This window comes from Gymnoscopelus microlampas (genome assembly GCF_963454915.1).
Source record: "Gymnoscopelus microlampas genome assembly, chromosome: 9".
Lineage (NCBI taxonomy): Eukaryota > Metazoa > Chordata > Actinopteri > Myctophiformes > Myctophidae > Gymnoscopelus > Gymnoscopelus microlampas.
The window spans coordinates 9261961-9277403 of record NC_139946.1 but is presented as its reverse complement, the minus strand read 5'-3'; the positions used below and the strand labels follow the sequence as shown (position 1 = coordinate 9277403).

The 15443-nt window shown below is 40.2% G+C and overlaps 2 protein-coding genes across 3 annotated transcripts in view; one reads left to right on the top strand and one right to left on the bottom strand.

Annotated features, from left to right (window-relative positions):
• The window catches only part of LOC311051719 (myosin IXB), an 88079-nt gene extending 84636 nt beyond the window's left edge, over positions 1-3443 (bottom strand). Inside the window, 2 exon segments of the mRNA XM_084066327.1 lie at positions 2140-2324; positions 3312-3443. The gene's annotated coding sequence lies outside the window, so the exon portion shown is untranslated.
• A 7222-nt stretch (positions 3444-10665) lies between these two features.
• Positions 10666-13360, top strand: s1pr4 (sphingosine-1-phosphate receptor 4). 2 transcript variants are annotated; one of them, XM_084066607.1, is made up of 2 exons: positions 10666-10721; positions 11461-13360. In XM_084066607.1, the coding sequence occupies exon 2, from the start codon at positions 11696-11698 to the stop codon at positions 12896-12898; it is 1203 nt and encodes a 400-aa protein (XP_083922733.1). In that variant the 5' UTR covers positions 10666-10721; positions 11461-11695; the 3' UTR covers positions 12899-13360. The 2 variants fall into 2 exon arrangements, with proteins under 2 accessions (XP_083922733.1, XP_083922734.1); XM_084066608.1 differs by having other exon boundaries at positions 10666-10725.
• The last annotated feature ends 2083 nt before the right edge of the window (positions 13361-15443 follow it).

Sequence of the window (15443 nt, the reverse complement as noted above, 5' to 3'; positions counted from 1 at the left end):
CTCAATGTGCAGCAATCGTAATCATGAAAGATACATAAAGATATAATGTAAAGCACTATATCTAGCAGGATATCATAGCTCTCATTCTTCTTCTATGCTCCAAGTACCCTTGTACCATGTAACATTCAAACCATGCTTGCATATGGATCACATCAACATTAGAATCAGTTTATTGGTAAACATATGTCACATAGAGGGATTAACTAGGTGCATACAACACAGGCCTGGCCAACAGAGCTAAGAGCCTGTCTGGAGGGAAGTGTAAATACATTATTTCATCAAGAGGAAATGACTTGGTAACGTTACCGCACTGATGCCACTGCAACAACACATCACAGTATATAGACCAAATTAAGAGCAAAACAGAGAGGGAGAGGAGCTTTGAAGTGAAATCCATGTACGCCTAATTGTACTGTTCCTATTTGCAGATTTACGATGTGATTAGTTTTTTCCACCACCCAGACATTAGTCATGTACTGTAGCTAGAACTGGAAATGGCAGTTCCACTCAGTGTGTGTGTGTGTGTGTGTGTGTGTGTGTGTGTGTGTGTGTGTGTGTGTGTGTGTGTGTGTGTGTGTGTGTGTGTGTGTGTGTGTGTGTGTGTGTGTGTGTGTGTGTGTGTGTGTGTGTGTGTGTGTGGGATTCTTGAAAGGTTTGGATGGTGTGCTGGCTATATGGAAGTGGTAGTTGGAGGGAGCTTAATTAATTTAATTTATACTTAATTGACCATGCTGAAAATCAGATTATGTGAACATGATGTTATGTACAATGAAGTTATATACACTGGGGTGGGGACATAGCAAAGGATATGAATCTGTATAGGTATTAGGTACAAGCTTCTGCCACCTGCCTAATATCTCAAAGTACTAGAAAGTTGTTGTATTGTTGCAATCTTGTATCCTTTATCACAAATTCCCCTGTAAACAAAACAAAGTCCCAGCAGGTAGGTCAATGTTATTTCAGACTTTTCTTCTCCTCTTAATGCCAACCACAGGGGTTGTTTATCATAGTAGTTCACAGCTAGCCATGGATCAAGACTATCATAGCTGTATTTGATTGAGTCTGACTTTTACTTTTGTATCTATGATATGCAAATGTAAGACAAATCGATTAAATACATCTATGATAGTCTTGATTCAAGGCTAGTTCACAGCAATCATCACACACTCTACAATTACAGTCTGACAGTAAACTCCAAAATGAAATATTTACTCAAACACCAATTATTTTCATTTAGACCTTAAATGCCTGTCTACATCAAACCCAAACACCCTGAACGTTCCTGGATTTCAACTGTTCTGTGAAAATGATGCCAAAAGGAATCTCTCTCACGTCTTGTGACGTTACAGTCACATTATTATGAAGTAGGCCTGGGGACATGATCACTGCAATAACGTCATTGCAACAAGTTAGCCTACATTCTCAACTCAAGCAGCAGTACAACAAATGTATCCCATAAAACAATTAAGCAGTGGTTTAAAGTAACTAAGTACATTTACTCAGGTACTGTACTGAAGTACAGTTTTTTTTTTACCTTACTGGAGTATTCCCAATTTTCTGTACTTTTACTTCTATTCCACTACATCTCAGAGGCAAATTGTACTTTTACTCCACTACAATTATTTGAACGCTTTAGAAAATTTGCGGATATAAATTATGATATGATAAAACATACATTAACCACTTCAGCCCTATTTTATACATAGGCCATTTTAGAACTTTTACTTTTGGTACTTTAAGTATATTTTGATGCCAATACTTTTGATAACAGAGTATTTTGATATTGTGGCATTGCTGCTTTTACTTAAGTACTTCTTCCACCACTGAGTACAACAATGTATCCCACAAACCATTAAGCTAAATGTTGTAGGACGAGTCAGTTTTGTCTATAAACCTTACTGTCACTCAGTAGAACAACGTATACGCTTTTTAAAACATAAAAGAATAGCCATAATTATAAACATCATTGAAATAAATCCCTCAAAAGCCTACTAAACGGGCTCAAATGTTAGACACTGTGCTGCTTTGAGCAATGGAACATAATACATATTTTTTGACAAGTTCATTGGCTTGCTTATAAACTTTAGCTCAAACACGCACATTACAGCGAGATAATAAGCAACTTTTCGTTTGATTTACCTTTCTCCGTCGTCTTTCTCATTGCTTTGGAATAATAATCCTTTATTGCGTTTATATCCGCGATAATGTGACTGACTGGAAATTCTGCTCGCCGTTTCCAAGCTCTTTGCTTGTTCTTCTCTTTTGCTTGAAATCAAGTCACAGCCCGTGTTGCCAGGTTTTGCGAGAGAAACAAGCAGCCAGGTCTAGAAAACAAGCCCAAAAAGGAAGAAACTTAGGCCACATGAGCACTTTAAACCTATAATAATGCATGCATCAAAAATTGCCGATCTACAAGCTAGTAGATCTGCAATTTTCAAAAGATTCTTGGTGAAAAAGTGAAATATTTTTGAAACATTCTAACAACATAAATTTGGAACGGGAGTCTCTGGCACAAAACATTTTCAGATGGGTGTTATGTACAAATACATATTCTTTTGGGGGTCCTTGCTTTGATAACCACTTTTTTTACGCAAGCCCAAATAAGCAACTACACTTTAGAAACAAGCCCAAAAAAACGCCGCAACTACAAATATTTACAAGCAACTTTAGAGAAAAACAAGCCCAAAATCGCTTATAATAAGCAGACATGGCAACACTGGTCACAGCAGCCTCAGTACTTGTAGCATGCAGGCTAACAACGGACTGCAGAGCAGGCAGTGTTGCCATATATTGTGAGAGATATAAGCAACCGGGTCTAGGAAAACAAGCCCAAAAGAAGCAACTTTAAAGGCGTATGAGCACATTAAACCTCGCATCGGCTATTTGAAATTAGCCCATCTACAAGCTCACAGAGCTTGTAGATCTGCTGTTTTAAAAAACTTTTGCAATACAATGTGGAACATCTTTTGAACATTCTAACACAAATGCTATAGGCACAACAAATATTCATGAAAATATTTGAGAACCACTGATTTAAATAATAATTGCATGTTTTGGAAGCAAGCCTAAATAAGCAAGTACACTTTAGAAACCAGCCCAAAAAACTGCAACCCTTACCCACCAACATCCCCACCAACATCTTTACAGAAAAAGAAGCCCAAAGTCGCTTATAATAAGCCGATATGGCAACATAGCTGAGCAGACGTTGCCGTTTCAGAGACAAAGATCAACACTGACTGAATGTTTAACTGAATCAGTGTGAAAACCCCGGCTTGGGAACATAGTGACCCTTATTAAAACGTTATCCTTACCTATACTTGCCATCTCATTGTCTATGATGCTAATTAGGGATCAGTTGTCTTTGAAATGAAAGAGGATCAAAGGTACTGGTACATCCTTTCCAAGAGAGGACTGATCATTGGCTTTTAGACCAGCTAGCTGCTGCTACTAGCCCGTCGCTACTTCCTTTCTCTTGCAGTGGTGGGAAAAGTATCCACATGTTTTACTTAAGTAAAAGTATCAATACTGCAATGTAAAAAGTCTGGTATTTCAAAATCTACTTGCGTGAAAGTACAGAGGTATTGGTTCCAAAAGTAGAGAAAGTACTCTTATGCAGAATGTCCCATTTGATTTCACAAGTTTTCAAATGAAATAGAAAATAGCCGAATAGAAAATGCCATTGCTTTGTGAGCTTGTAGATCGGCTATTTTCAAATGGCCATTTGAATATAGCCATATTGAAGTTGAAGTGGGTAATGTATGTTTTGTAATAATAATCTGAATCTACAAAGTAACTAGTAACTAAAGTTTTCAAATAATTGTAGTGGAGTAAAAGTACAATATTTGTCTCTGAAATGTAGCGGAATAGAAGTAAAAGTATCGAAAATTGGAAATACTCCTAATTACTACTAAATTGTACTTAAGCACAGTACTTTCCACCTCTGTTCTATGGCCAAATAATTGCAGCAGGCTGTGTGTGTGTGTGTGTGTGTGTGTGTGTGTGTGTGTGTGTGTGTGTGTGTGTGTGTGTGTGTGTGTGTGTGTGTGTGTGTGTGTGTGTGTGTGTGTGTGTGTGTGTGTGTGTGTGCGTGCGTGCGTGCGTGCGTGTGTGTGTGTGCGTGTGTGTGTGCGTGTGCATGCGTGTGTGCGCGTGTGTGCGCGCGCGGCGTTGGAAGAAAAAAGAAAAGTTGACAAAAAGCCGCAAGCGAGCTGCTACAATGAATTCACCCTGTTGCAATGGCTCATTTGTTGAAACACAGCGCCATCCAGTGGTGGAAAGTAACTAAGTACATCTACTGAAGTTCTGTGTCGCTGAGGTACTTTTACTTTACTGTAGTGTAGTATTTCCAATTGTTCATACTTTGTTGTTACTTTACTCCACTTCATCTCAGAGGCAAGTATTGTACTTTGCATGCATTCATGTAGGGAAGGCCATATATATATAATTCCTGAAAACAATTGTCATTTTGAGCATTTATAAGAAATTCAAATTAATTTTCATTTCAACACAATACTAATATTTTGATTTGGAAACAGTTAAGAAAATAATATTTGGTGGAATAACCCTGATTTCTTTAACTGGATAGGCCTACAGTAGGCCTACTAGGCTACTAGCACTGTTTTTGCTATCCAGCTGATCTATTGCAAGACATAAGTGCTGACCACAGCAGTGTTTTTTTATGCTTTTCCTCATTAAATAAGATTTGGATCAATTAATCAGTACCTCATTAAAGCGTCACTGTACCTTTTTTGAATGAATAAAATGTAATTTTGTCCAATCTGTACGGTAGAGTATGTTAATACAATATGATTTAAACAATAGGAGGATTTTGTATCCCCTCTCTTCTATTGAGACATTTAGATCCTGTATCTAGGTGAGACATGACCTCTGACACGATCCTGTTTATGATTTGACACGCATTTTGATGTGAAGCTCAAGATTCAATTTATCCCCTGAGCAAGCAGGCAGGCTCTATTAGCTCAAAGGTAAAAATGTCAGCACTCGCGCAGAAACCAGGGTTCAAATCCAGGGTAGAAGATGAAAGTTACATAGTGCAGCTTTAAGTAGAATCAGATGAGGTAGTGTTGGAATTCAGCAGAGAATGGAATGGCTGTCATACATGTACCTGCTGAGATGAACATTTTACAATGATCTCTCTCTCTCTCTAAATATATATTGTGTATATATATATATATATATATATATATATATATATATATATATATATATATATATACATACACACACATAGTATCTGCCGCCACAGTTGATCATCTGTTTAATTTTTTGCATCTTTTGCATCTTCCTCAGTGACTCCCACCTGCATGTCCTCTCTCATCGCATCGTAATCCTCCTCTTTGGCCTTCCTTTTCTCCTCTTGCAAGTTCCAGCGTCTTTATCCTAATGTACCCCTCATCCCTCCTTCGCACATTTACAAACCATCTCAACCCCACCTATCTGGCTTTATCACCAAACCTGTACAGCATATAATATAGCACATATATCAATGTGTGTCAATTTAAAAAATCCTGATTAAACAAGTGAAGAAACATAACACACGCAACATCTGTTTCCATACAGGTGTACTGCATGATACAGTAAAGCAATTAACATTGTATCATGACCTTGATTTTGGATGAAGATGGCAAGAGGAAAAGATCTAAGTGACTATGAAAAATGGTTTCAATGAGCATAAAGCAGAGATGCAGAGCATCTTATCTGCCATCTGCTTCAGTGTCTCCTTTTATCCAGCAGGTGCTGACTCCTCACCAATTATGCATGAGGCCAATAAAGGTTACACTTCCAACATATCAGATAGTGTGCCCAGATGTATAGCCCATTGAGCTTCTTAACTCATTCGGCTGCAATGATTTTTGTTACATCAGCTTATATTGTAGCAAGTGTTGTAGTTTCACCTCATGTAGTTTAAATACACTTTGAAGTGGTCTAACTAAATTCTAATTTGCATAGTGATTCAAAATCCTAAATAAGTAATTCTTTTGCCATTTTGGGTGTAATTAATTAGTAATTACTGGAACGACAAACAATTTTGGGCCTTAATATAAAAAAGGAATGATTTTGTAATCATTGTTATTCGAACCCATTTGAACAACACCCTATTTTTCTTTCAACTTTTCTTTCAGCTATGCATGCCAGATACATAAATGGATGGATGGATGGATGGATGGATGGATGGATGGATGGATGGATGGATGGATACCTTTATTGATCCTGCAGGGGAATATCAATTGCCAAGAGGATGCACAGCAGTTAAGAGTTACAAAGTTACAGAGTAAGGAAAGTACTGTTGGATACAGCAATAGGTAAGAAATAACAATAAGAAGCACCATCAACAATGAACAACAGCATACAAAAGTATACATCTATTACAACTATCCTGCACTATGCAGAAAAGAAACAACAACACATGGTTACAGTGTCCTCACAGTATCCCGTCCAAAACAAACAAAAAGTGTTGGTGTCAACCGTGCAACCAGTACAATCAGTACAATGTAAAAGAAAAGTGACAGTGTCAACAGTGCAATCAGATCTGTATATATGTGTATATGATAATTGCTTAATAACCAGTGGGTTGAAGTTTACCAGGAAGCGACACGACAACGTCTTCATGCAGGAAACAGTGTTGATTGTATTGTTCACATATAAACGGCTCAAACCCCCTAGAAAGCCTTATTTCCCAGGGTTCCATAACCAAAATGCACATCAACATAAATGGCTAAATGAGACATAACACAACAACATTAATTGCAATAAACCTATAACCCATTTTCCAATTCAGTAACACCTGCAATAACCCCATAATAAACAATAATATGTCAGAGTGTGCACGCTGGGATGCTGGGAAATGATTCTTTATCAAATGGCACACCCTGGATGCTACACAGCTCCCACCTGGGGGGTATAACTGTCAATAAGGTCTGAGGAAGAACCTCCCAGCTCGAAACGTTACCAATAAAAATACTCATGAGGGGATTTTATTGTTATTTAGAGGAAAACTGTCCCCACTCCCCAGTGACTGAAGCATACAACTCCTCTCCCCGGTTCCCCTTCTGTGCTGGTGAGGGTGTCCGATGGAGAACCACCTTACAGCCCCCTACCAGTTGTACCCTATAGACAAGTTTGTGCAGTTTCATGAGCACTGTGCATGGCCCAGTACATTTTCTGCTAAGTTTTGGTGAAACACCCTTTTCCCAAGAGGGGTGGAACACCTGCAGCAAAGTCTACTGTGCATTGGAAATCACAGGCCCGTTTCTGGCAGACCACAGCCTTGGCGTGCACTTCCCGGGTCAAATTGTGTGTCTCTCATAGTCTCTCCTATAGAGAGCCCGTCGCTCTGAGGATTCTCCAGAGGTAGTCCTTTTTACAGGACTAGAAGCACTTCCTTTTTTACTTTCAGTCTCGACAGACCTCCTGGAACATCTCGGCCTTGAAGTCACGTGGAGCTCATCAGGTGTGCCAAAACAGCATAACATCTCAAGGGCCCAGAATGTCGACCCCCACATGTGCTTAGACTACTGGTAAAAGGGTTTGGAAATGTAATTATAGCAAAAATACACCAAAAACAAAACTTATGGCCTGGACGGCTGGCGTAGCGGTCCGGGCACCCAGGCTCCAAAGTAGCCTGACAGCGCATCACGGGTTCGAGTCCCGTTCCCGACGATCTTTGCTGCATGTCTCTCCCCATCTCTCTCTCCCTGTTTCCTGTCTGTCTCTACTGAAAACTATAAATAAAACCAAAAAAGTCCCCCCAGAAAAAAAACATATTTTCACCAGAATATTGAAAATAACCTCCAATCTGCATCCTGAGGTGTCAACAACACCCATGACTGTTGACAACGCCCTTACTCTGAAAATCAAACATCAGACATTTCCGTACTCTGATCACAAAGAGGTGCGAAACCCAATGATCCTGCATGTACCAGGGGGGCCTCCTCCTGCTACGGGCTGTGCAGTGGTCTCAGGCGGACACAGTGCTGAAATCGTCATAGCATTTTGAAGAACCAGAAGTGTCCTCCCGCACCAAGCCACAGGCAGCTTTTTGCTAGCCCGATAAACCATCCCGGTCACGTGAATTCACAATATCATGTGTCTTTTGCAGACCGGTCTGGCCCCAAACGCTGGGTGGGCGTTTTGAAGAAACCAAAAAGCGGAAGAGCCAATCAGTGTCTGCACTCAGGGCCTTGTGATTGACAGACACTGATTAGCTCTTCCACTTTTTGGTTTCATGCAGAAAGCCCACCCAGCGCTTGGGGCCAGACCGGTCTGCAGAAGGCACATGATAATGTGAATTCACACGACCGGGATGGTTTACCAGGCTGGCTAGCTTTTTGCTTCACAGGCAGCAAATAGCCTTGTACAGAAGCCTTGTACAGAATTATACTTCGGTCCCCTAATAGTAAATGTCTACAATTGCAAAAGGAGATGAGATCGAAATTAGCAGAGAAATTAGTTTTAAGATGCAGGCTATTAGGCTGCTCACCTAGTACCGATTGCACAGGGAAGACGCGCCATTGTGTCTTGCTTCGTGGATATATCATGGTCACTCAATATATTTTTTTCTAAACTTAGGTTTGCTTTCTTGAACACAATGTTAAGATATTTAGATAGCATATTTTTAAACAGATGCTAGGTTCATAGTTTACCTGGTATCCTATAGTTTCAATGTTATTTCAATAGCCCATATTGAAATAACATGTACCTGCAGGTATGTGATTACATTGCTTACTTTTGACCTAAGTCTCTCTGGATAAGAGCTCAGGCCTATTAAATGCCTATTGTAATTAATTGTATTGACTGTTTATGGGTGCCTTGTATGCAGAATGTGTGCACTTTTTGCAATAAAATGAATTTAGTGGCATTCTTTGTTGGCATTGTAATATACTGTATTTCGTTTCCTTTTTGTATTACATTGTCAATTTTACTATGTGGCTTTAGTTTACCAAACTTTGTTTCGTCTGAGGGTAACTTTGCTGTAGCTCAGCTTCTTTCAGTGTGTATGGCAAGTCATTGGTTTCGCACCTCTTTGTGGTCAGAGTACGCCGTACGGTAATGTTTGATGTATGACTTTCAGAGTAAGGGCGTTGTCAACAGTTGTGGGTGTTGTTGACACCTCAGGATGCAGGCTGGAGGTTATTTTCTATATTCTTGTGAAAGGAAGTTTTGTTTTTGTTGTGTTTTTTCTCTAATTACATTTCCACACCCTTTTACCAGCAGTCTGCTGCATCTTACCGTAAATCTCTTATCAAGACATGTCAGCGTTTTCAGAGCTACAGACTATAAGAAAAAGAGAAGTTGTGTAAAAAAATATTCTCGAGTGGTTTCATGAGGGGGGCCCATGATTGTTATACCTCACCTAGTATACCAAGTACCGTTTGTAGGTCAAATACTGTAAGTCATCTCATAGAATACAGTATAATTGAAAACAATGCATTTGCATTATTTCATCACTGTCATTTTAAAAGTGGAGTGAATATGCAGATGGCACTGTACACTTACTGCATATGCAAAACCAGGGAACCTTCCAATGTCCTTCAAGTTGAATATTCCACTTCATACTGTAAATGTAGTATGATGTTTTATGCAAAATGGAGAGCACATATTTATTGAATTAATAGGTACAGCTAGAGTTATAGAGGGACCTGAAGACGCAATAACTGGGCATTGACCAAAAGATAGGGTGATGGATATCAACTTACCTCTAATCTCTTTAGAATCCACACCTTTTGCTGAGCTTTGATAAGTGATTATTAGTATGCAGCAATAGAAATAGAAATGACTTGCAATTAGAATTCTGCTGTCTTTTCCCCCAATCTGAATTCTGCAGAGTGAGTTTGATGGAAAACCACAGCTTCTGCTTTCTGCCAGATGGATTTGTGCCCACATGTTTCAGGTTAACTCGTATTGGAAATTGGAGATTTAGCGAAGGTGATAAAATGGTCTTGAGCCAGTTATCTACCCACGCTGTTACCACAGCTGTATGACGAGGTGTACTGTACGAAACCCTATCTGCTGCTGCAGGGAGGGACCCCTCTCCATCTGATTGGGGGTTCCTGTTTTTCTCTTGCTTTCTTCTAAGAAATATTGAGAAAAAATAAATGACCGTCATTGCAATCTTTTGTTATAATGCCTGGTAGTGTGCCAGTGTTCAGTGTGAATATCCTGCACGTTGCAACACCAAAACATCCTAGTGTCATGTTATTTCAACATCACTACTACACTACTATGTGTATCATGTGAGTGTTTTGAAATGTTCTTTCCTGTATGTCATCATGGCCCATGGCCCATTTCGAACAATAGCATCCAATTTGAGGATATTGCATTGGCAGCGAAAGTTAGCTCATATGTAGGCTATGCTGTATGTTGCGGGATGTGTGTGTGTGTGTGTGTGTGTGTGTGTGTGCGTGCGTGCGTGTGTGTGTGTGTGTGTGTGCGTGCGTGCGTGCGTGTGTGCGCGCGCGTGTGTGTGTGTGTGTGTGTGTGTGTGTGTGTGTGTGTGTGTGTGTGTGTGTGTGTGTGTGTGTGTGTGTGTGTGCATGCATGCGTGTGTGTGCGTGTGTGTGTGTGTGTGTCTTGGGTGTGGTGTTTGTGAACCTTCTAAACAACAGAGGCTTACTTCCCCATCAAATAAGAGCACCAAGAATCTACACTCAGTGCTCAGTGATGCAATTACATCTCTTCAGCATCACCTCCAGCAGACAACAGTAAGTAAGCACTGTGTAGTCACTTCTGCACTGTTTTGATGTCACAGAATGGATTCTATTCTATATTAAGCTGTTATTAATTAGGTATAATAGGTTCATCAATATTTAAGTTTCATCAGTTGGTTATAATTGCATGTCTGCTTTTGCTCAAGCCTTAATTGGTCTGTTAGTACCAATTGTGAGTAAAGATGAAGGTAGATATTGCAATCTTAAATTAGCAGAAGGAAAAAATAACCAGCATCTAAATATATCAGCATCTAAATTGAAAAAGAGTGTTATGTTTCACATAAAGATTTAAGAAGAAAAATGCAGAAAACTATTATAGAAATATTCTTGTTATTATAATATTTCTGTCACAAATGCCAATTATAGTATTTCAGTCACAAGTGTTGACTGTGATTTAGAATGGCAATCTTTTCTGATGAAATTATGCATAATCTATTTCCTTCACATGCTGATTTAAATCCCCTCTGCACTGCAGCTGTTTACTTCTCTTATCGTAACCACAGACCACAGTGCTTGGGGGAGAGTATAGTGGCACAGGGGAGATTTAAATGATGCCCTTTAAACTGACTGATGCGCACTATACTCACAGGAAACGGGCAGCAATTAGTCATCTGGAAAATAATGAATATCAGGGCTATAATTTTGTTTTTAGTTTTTTTACAGTTATAATCATCATTGTCTTTATCATCATGTATTCTTATTTATACTATATTGGTATTTTTGTATTTTTCAGGTGTGAGTTCTATGTGGTAAGAGTGTGCTAGCCTGTTTGAGAACAGGAGTTCCACATTCATTCCACTGCAGCTCATCACAGCTAGTTCTGCTGAGCCTCTGTCCAGTGAAGTCCAGCTTTTGCCTGCTTGACCCACACTAGACCATCCACTGTTGGCCCGTCCACCCGAGCCGAGCTCAGGTCTGCCCAGTTCAGCGTAGCACTGTGTTCCCACACCCAGCTTGGCCAACTAACTATGGATAGCTTCTTGTCTCTCAGTTCCTCTGCCTCCTGTCCACACCTGTACCTTTCGTCCAGTGATGACAATAACACCGTCAACGGTGTCAACAATGTGATCATGCAGCACTACAACCACACTGGTCGTCTACTGAACCGCGACCAACAGAAGAACCACAGTGTCACCACAATAATCGCCCTAATCATCAGTATATTCATCGTTCTGGAGAACCTCCTGGTCCTTTTGGCTGTTCTCTCTCGCATCCGCCACAGCCGGCGCTGGATCTATGTCTGCATTGCCAACATCACCCTCAGTGACCTCCTCGCTGGTGCTGCCTATGTGGTCAACATCTCCCTGTCTGGCAACCAGACATTTCGCCTAACCCCCTCTGTCTGGCTGTTCAGGGAAGGATTGCTGTTCGTGGCCCTGGCGGCGTCCATATTCAGTTTGCTGCTGATCGCTGTGGAGCGTTACGCCACCATGATGAAGCCAATGCCCCCAAAGTCAGCCAGGAAGACGTATCGGATTTATCTCTTGGTGTTTCTCAGCTGGCTCCTGGCTCTGGTCATGGGCTTTCTCCCCATGTTAGGGTGGAACTGTTTGTGCAGCCTGGAGGAATGCTCCACCCTCCTCCCTCTATACTCCAAAAGCTACATCCTCTTTACCCTCATCATTTTCTTCATCATCCTACTGACAATCGGGGGGCTCTATGGTGCCATCTTCTGCCACGTGCACAGAAGCACAGAACTGGGACACAAGAACAACAACAAGCGCTCTCTAGCCCTCCTCAAAACTGTGATCTCCATCGTAGGGGTTTTTATACTTTGCTGGGGACCTCTCTTCCTGCTCCTGCTGGTGGACTTCTTCTGCAGTCAGTGTGGTCCTCAATTCATTGCAGACTATTTCATACCCTTGGCGGTACTCAACTCTGGCCTGAATCCGATCATATACGCCCTGGGCAGCAGTGAGCTGAGGAAATCTATCGCTGGACTGCTGTGTTGCTGCTGCCTGAAGGCAGGCCTGTGCCCCCCAGACGCATTCCAGTCCAAGGACACCAGCAGCACATCGGGAAGCAGGAGGGACAGCCTGAGGAACAGTTTTAACAAGATCAGGAACCTGAGTGTGGCATCGCCACCTTCAACGCCATGCAAGGCCCACAAAACCAGCAAGAAGCACAGGCTTAGCTCTACCACCACCTGCCTTTCAGTTTCGAGTGGTTAGACCACAACCATGACCCCACCCAAGCTAACAGGTCTAACGGTTTTTCCTCAGAGTTTTGATGTGAATGAGTCATTGTCATGAGATAATTAGTGATTATTACTGCACGCTGGTGTAGCAGGCCCATACTCTGTACAGATGTGTACAGGAACTTAAAACATGTGTTGTAGATTAAAATGAAAGAAAATAGAAAAATAAATATGATAGATTTATCAGAGAAGTTATGAGTGGCATGGTCATGGTGATTGGTGTCTTTAGATTATGCATTTTCATACATGTTGTGTATAGTTGTTTCCAATTGAGTCTTACTGCTAAGTTGTTATACTGTTTAAAATGCTGTACATTTTATAAATTGTGTCTATCAAAACACATTCAGAGTTATTTTATATAAATACTATATATGAATGATCACAGATATGTTTGTTTCAGGATTTTTGTGAAATGCATGAAAATATAAATAAAGATATTTTTTACTTTAACAATAAACAAATATTATTTTTCATAACTAGATTACTTGACTGATGTGGTGTGATGTGATATGATGTGAAGTAAACTACCATCACTCTCCTCTGGAGGGAGACATGCAATCAAAGGCTTGGGCTGACTCCTGCATGTAGGGAAGAAAAGTGTTATATATAAATTAAAATGTTACCCTGGCCAAAATGCACCTCTCCACTCTTGTTGAATGAATAACCTTTAAATGTAATCAAATACAGGTCAGTGCTGGATGTCCTACAGTACATCTCACCCCATAACTTATTGTACATGTTCTAATTATGTCACAGACAAAAGTTTTGCTCATCAGTTGAGTACAGTAACTGAGAACGAATCAATTGAGTACACAATAAAATCCTTTGAGCATGTACAAATGTAGCCAAAGATATCCGTACGGCTACATTTTGTATGTTGTACACACTACAGTTACAGATGGATAAATAGTGTCTGACACAGAATGACTATTCACTGTAATTCTATTGGAAAACGTACCTTTCGGCAGGCTTAGTATTTTCACACTATGACAGGCCCCATGAGCAAATAGACATTAATTTGTGACAGTGCCCGAGGAACAGTAGAGAGAGGGCTGGTGGCTTATAAATTGACTGTAAGACAGATAGAAGTCTCAGCAGGTATTCTTCACCCCAAAGCTATATCGTCTATCGTACTTAATGTACGTCTACATATGTCTGTTTAAGTACAGACGAGCAAATAGACATTAATTTGTGACATTTCCGGAGGAACGGTAGTGAGAGGGCTGATGACTTATTGATAAATATGACAGGGCAGATAAATAAGTCTCAGCAGGTATTTTTCACCCCAAAGCTCTATCGTCTACTACTGAGCTAAAACGTCAGTACACTGGAAGAACCTGTTTTGACGTGAGATGACAATATGTTCAACATATTACAGGTATTTTCCCAGAGCAACCCCAGCTGTATACATTTCTCAAGAAGCAACCACATTATGCAAAGTCGGGTCTTTGGGTTCAGGTTCAGATTTCACCTCATTAAATAGAAACATTAACCCTGAGCGGTATTCTGCTGTTGATCAACTGTGAGAATGTTCCCAGAACATTTTTGGATGTAGAACATGAGATACCAAATATTGTGTTAGTCATTTAATCTGAGATCTCAACATCTCTTTTAATCTTTTCAATTGCAACATTTGAATGTCAACCAATTGGCAATGGTGTCCTCTATGAGGCAACTATGAGCAACTGCAAAATAGGAACAAACTGTAATAGTCCTAGTTGGTCCATATGTCATTACCTATCAATAATGGGTAAATATGCATGTATTTTGTATATCACACACTAAATAAGAAATAATGCAAATGAGATCCAGATGGAGATAATTACTCACTGTATGTTTATATGTCACAATGAGTTTATGGTTGTGCGACTTGTGCGTATGCATGTGTGTGTTTGTGTATGTGTGCGCTTGTGTCTGTCCGTGTGTGTCTCTACAATATATCACAACCATATAGGCCCATGCTGGCATTAGGAGAGAAAAAGGAATGGAGTATAAAATGGGGAGTGAATTTCAAATACTTTCTTATCTTCTTTCTTAATCAAGAACTTGCTGTGTAGTTTTTGAACTGCTTTGGTCGATGATAAGATGATTACGTATAGCCTACCAGGCTTGTATAGACAAGGATGCCAGTATGTCAATTGATACCATCTTCACGGTTTCCTTTAGTGACTCAGTGGTGGGCAGTAAAGTACATTTACTTGAGTACTGTATCATGTACTTTTGAATGCTTAAGTATTTTTACTTTAACTCAAGTACAAATTTGACTGAGCGACTTTAACTTGTAGCTGAGTAATATTTGTCCAGGAGTATACTTTGACTGAAGTACTGGGATCGAGTACTTTGTCCACCACTTCTTAGTATGCAGACAAGGGAGAGGCGACAGGGAAAGGAAACTATACCAATGACTCCATGTTCTGGAAGCCATTCAAGCAGGCATTCCTCCTCTCTCTATGACGTGTGTGAGTTGCACGGGCTCGTCTGTGTGAAAGGGAAATGAGGCGTTAAGTGAGAGGAGAAGA

Excerpts from the sequence above, each read along its gene's own strand:
- s1pr4 (XM_084066607.1), top strand. The coding sequence starts at position 11,696 with ATGGATAGCTTCTTGTCTCTCAGTTCCTCTGCCTCCTGTCCACACCTG.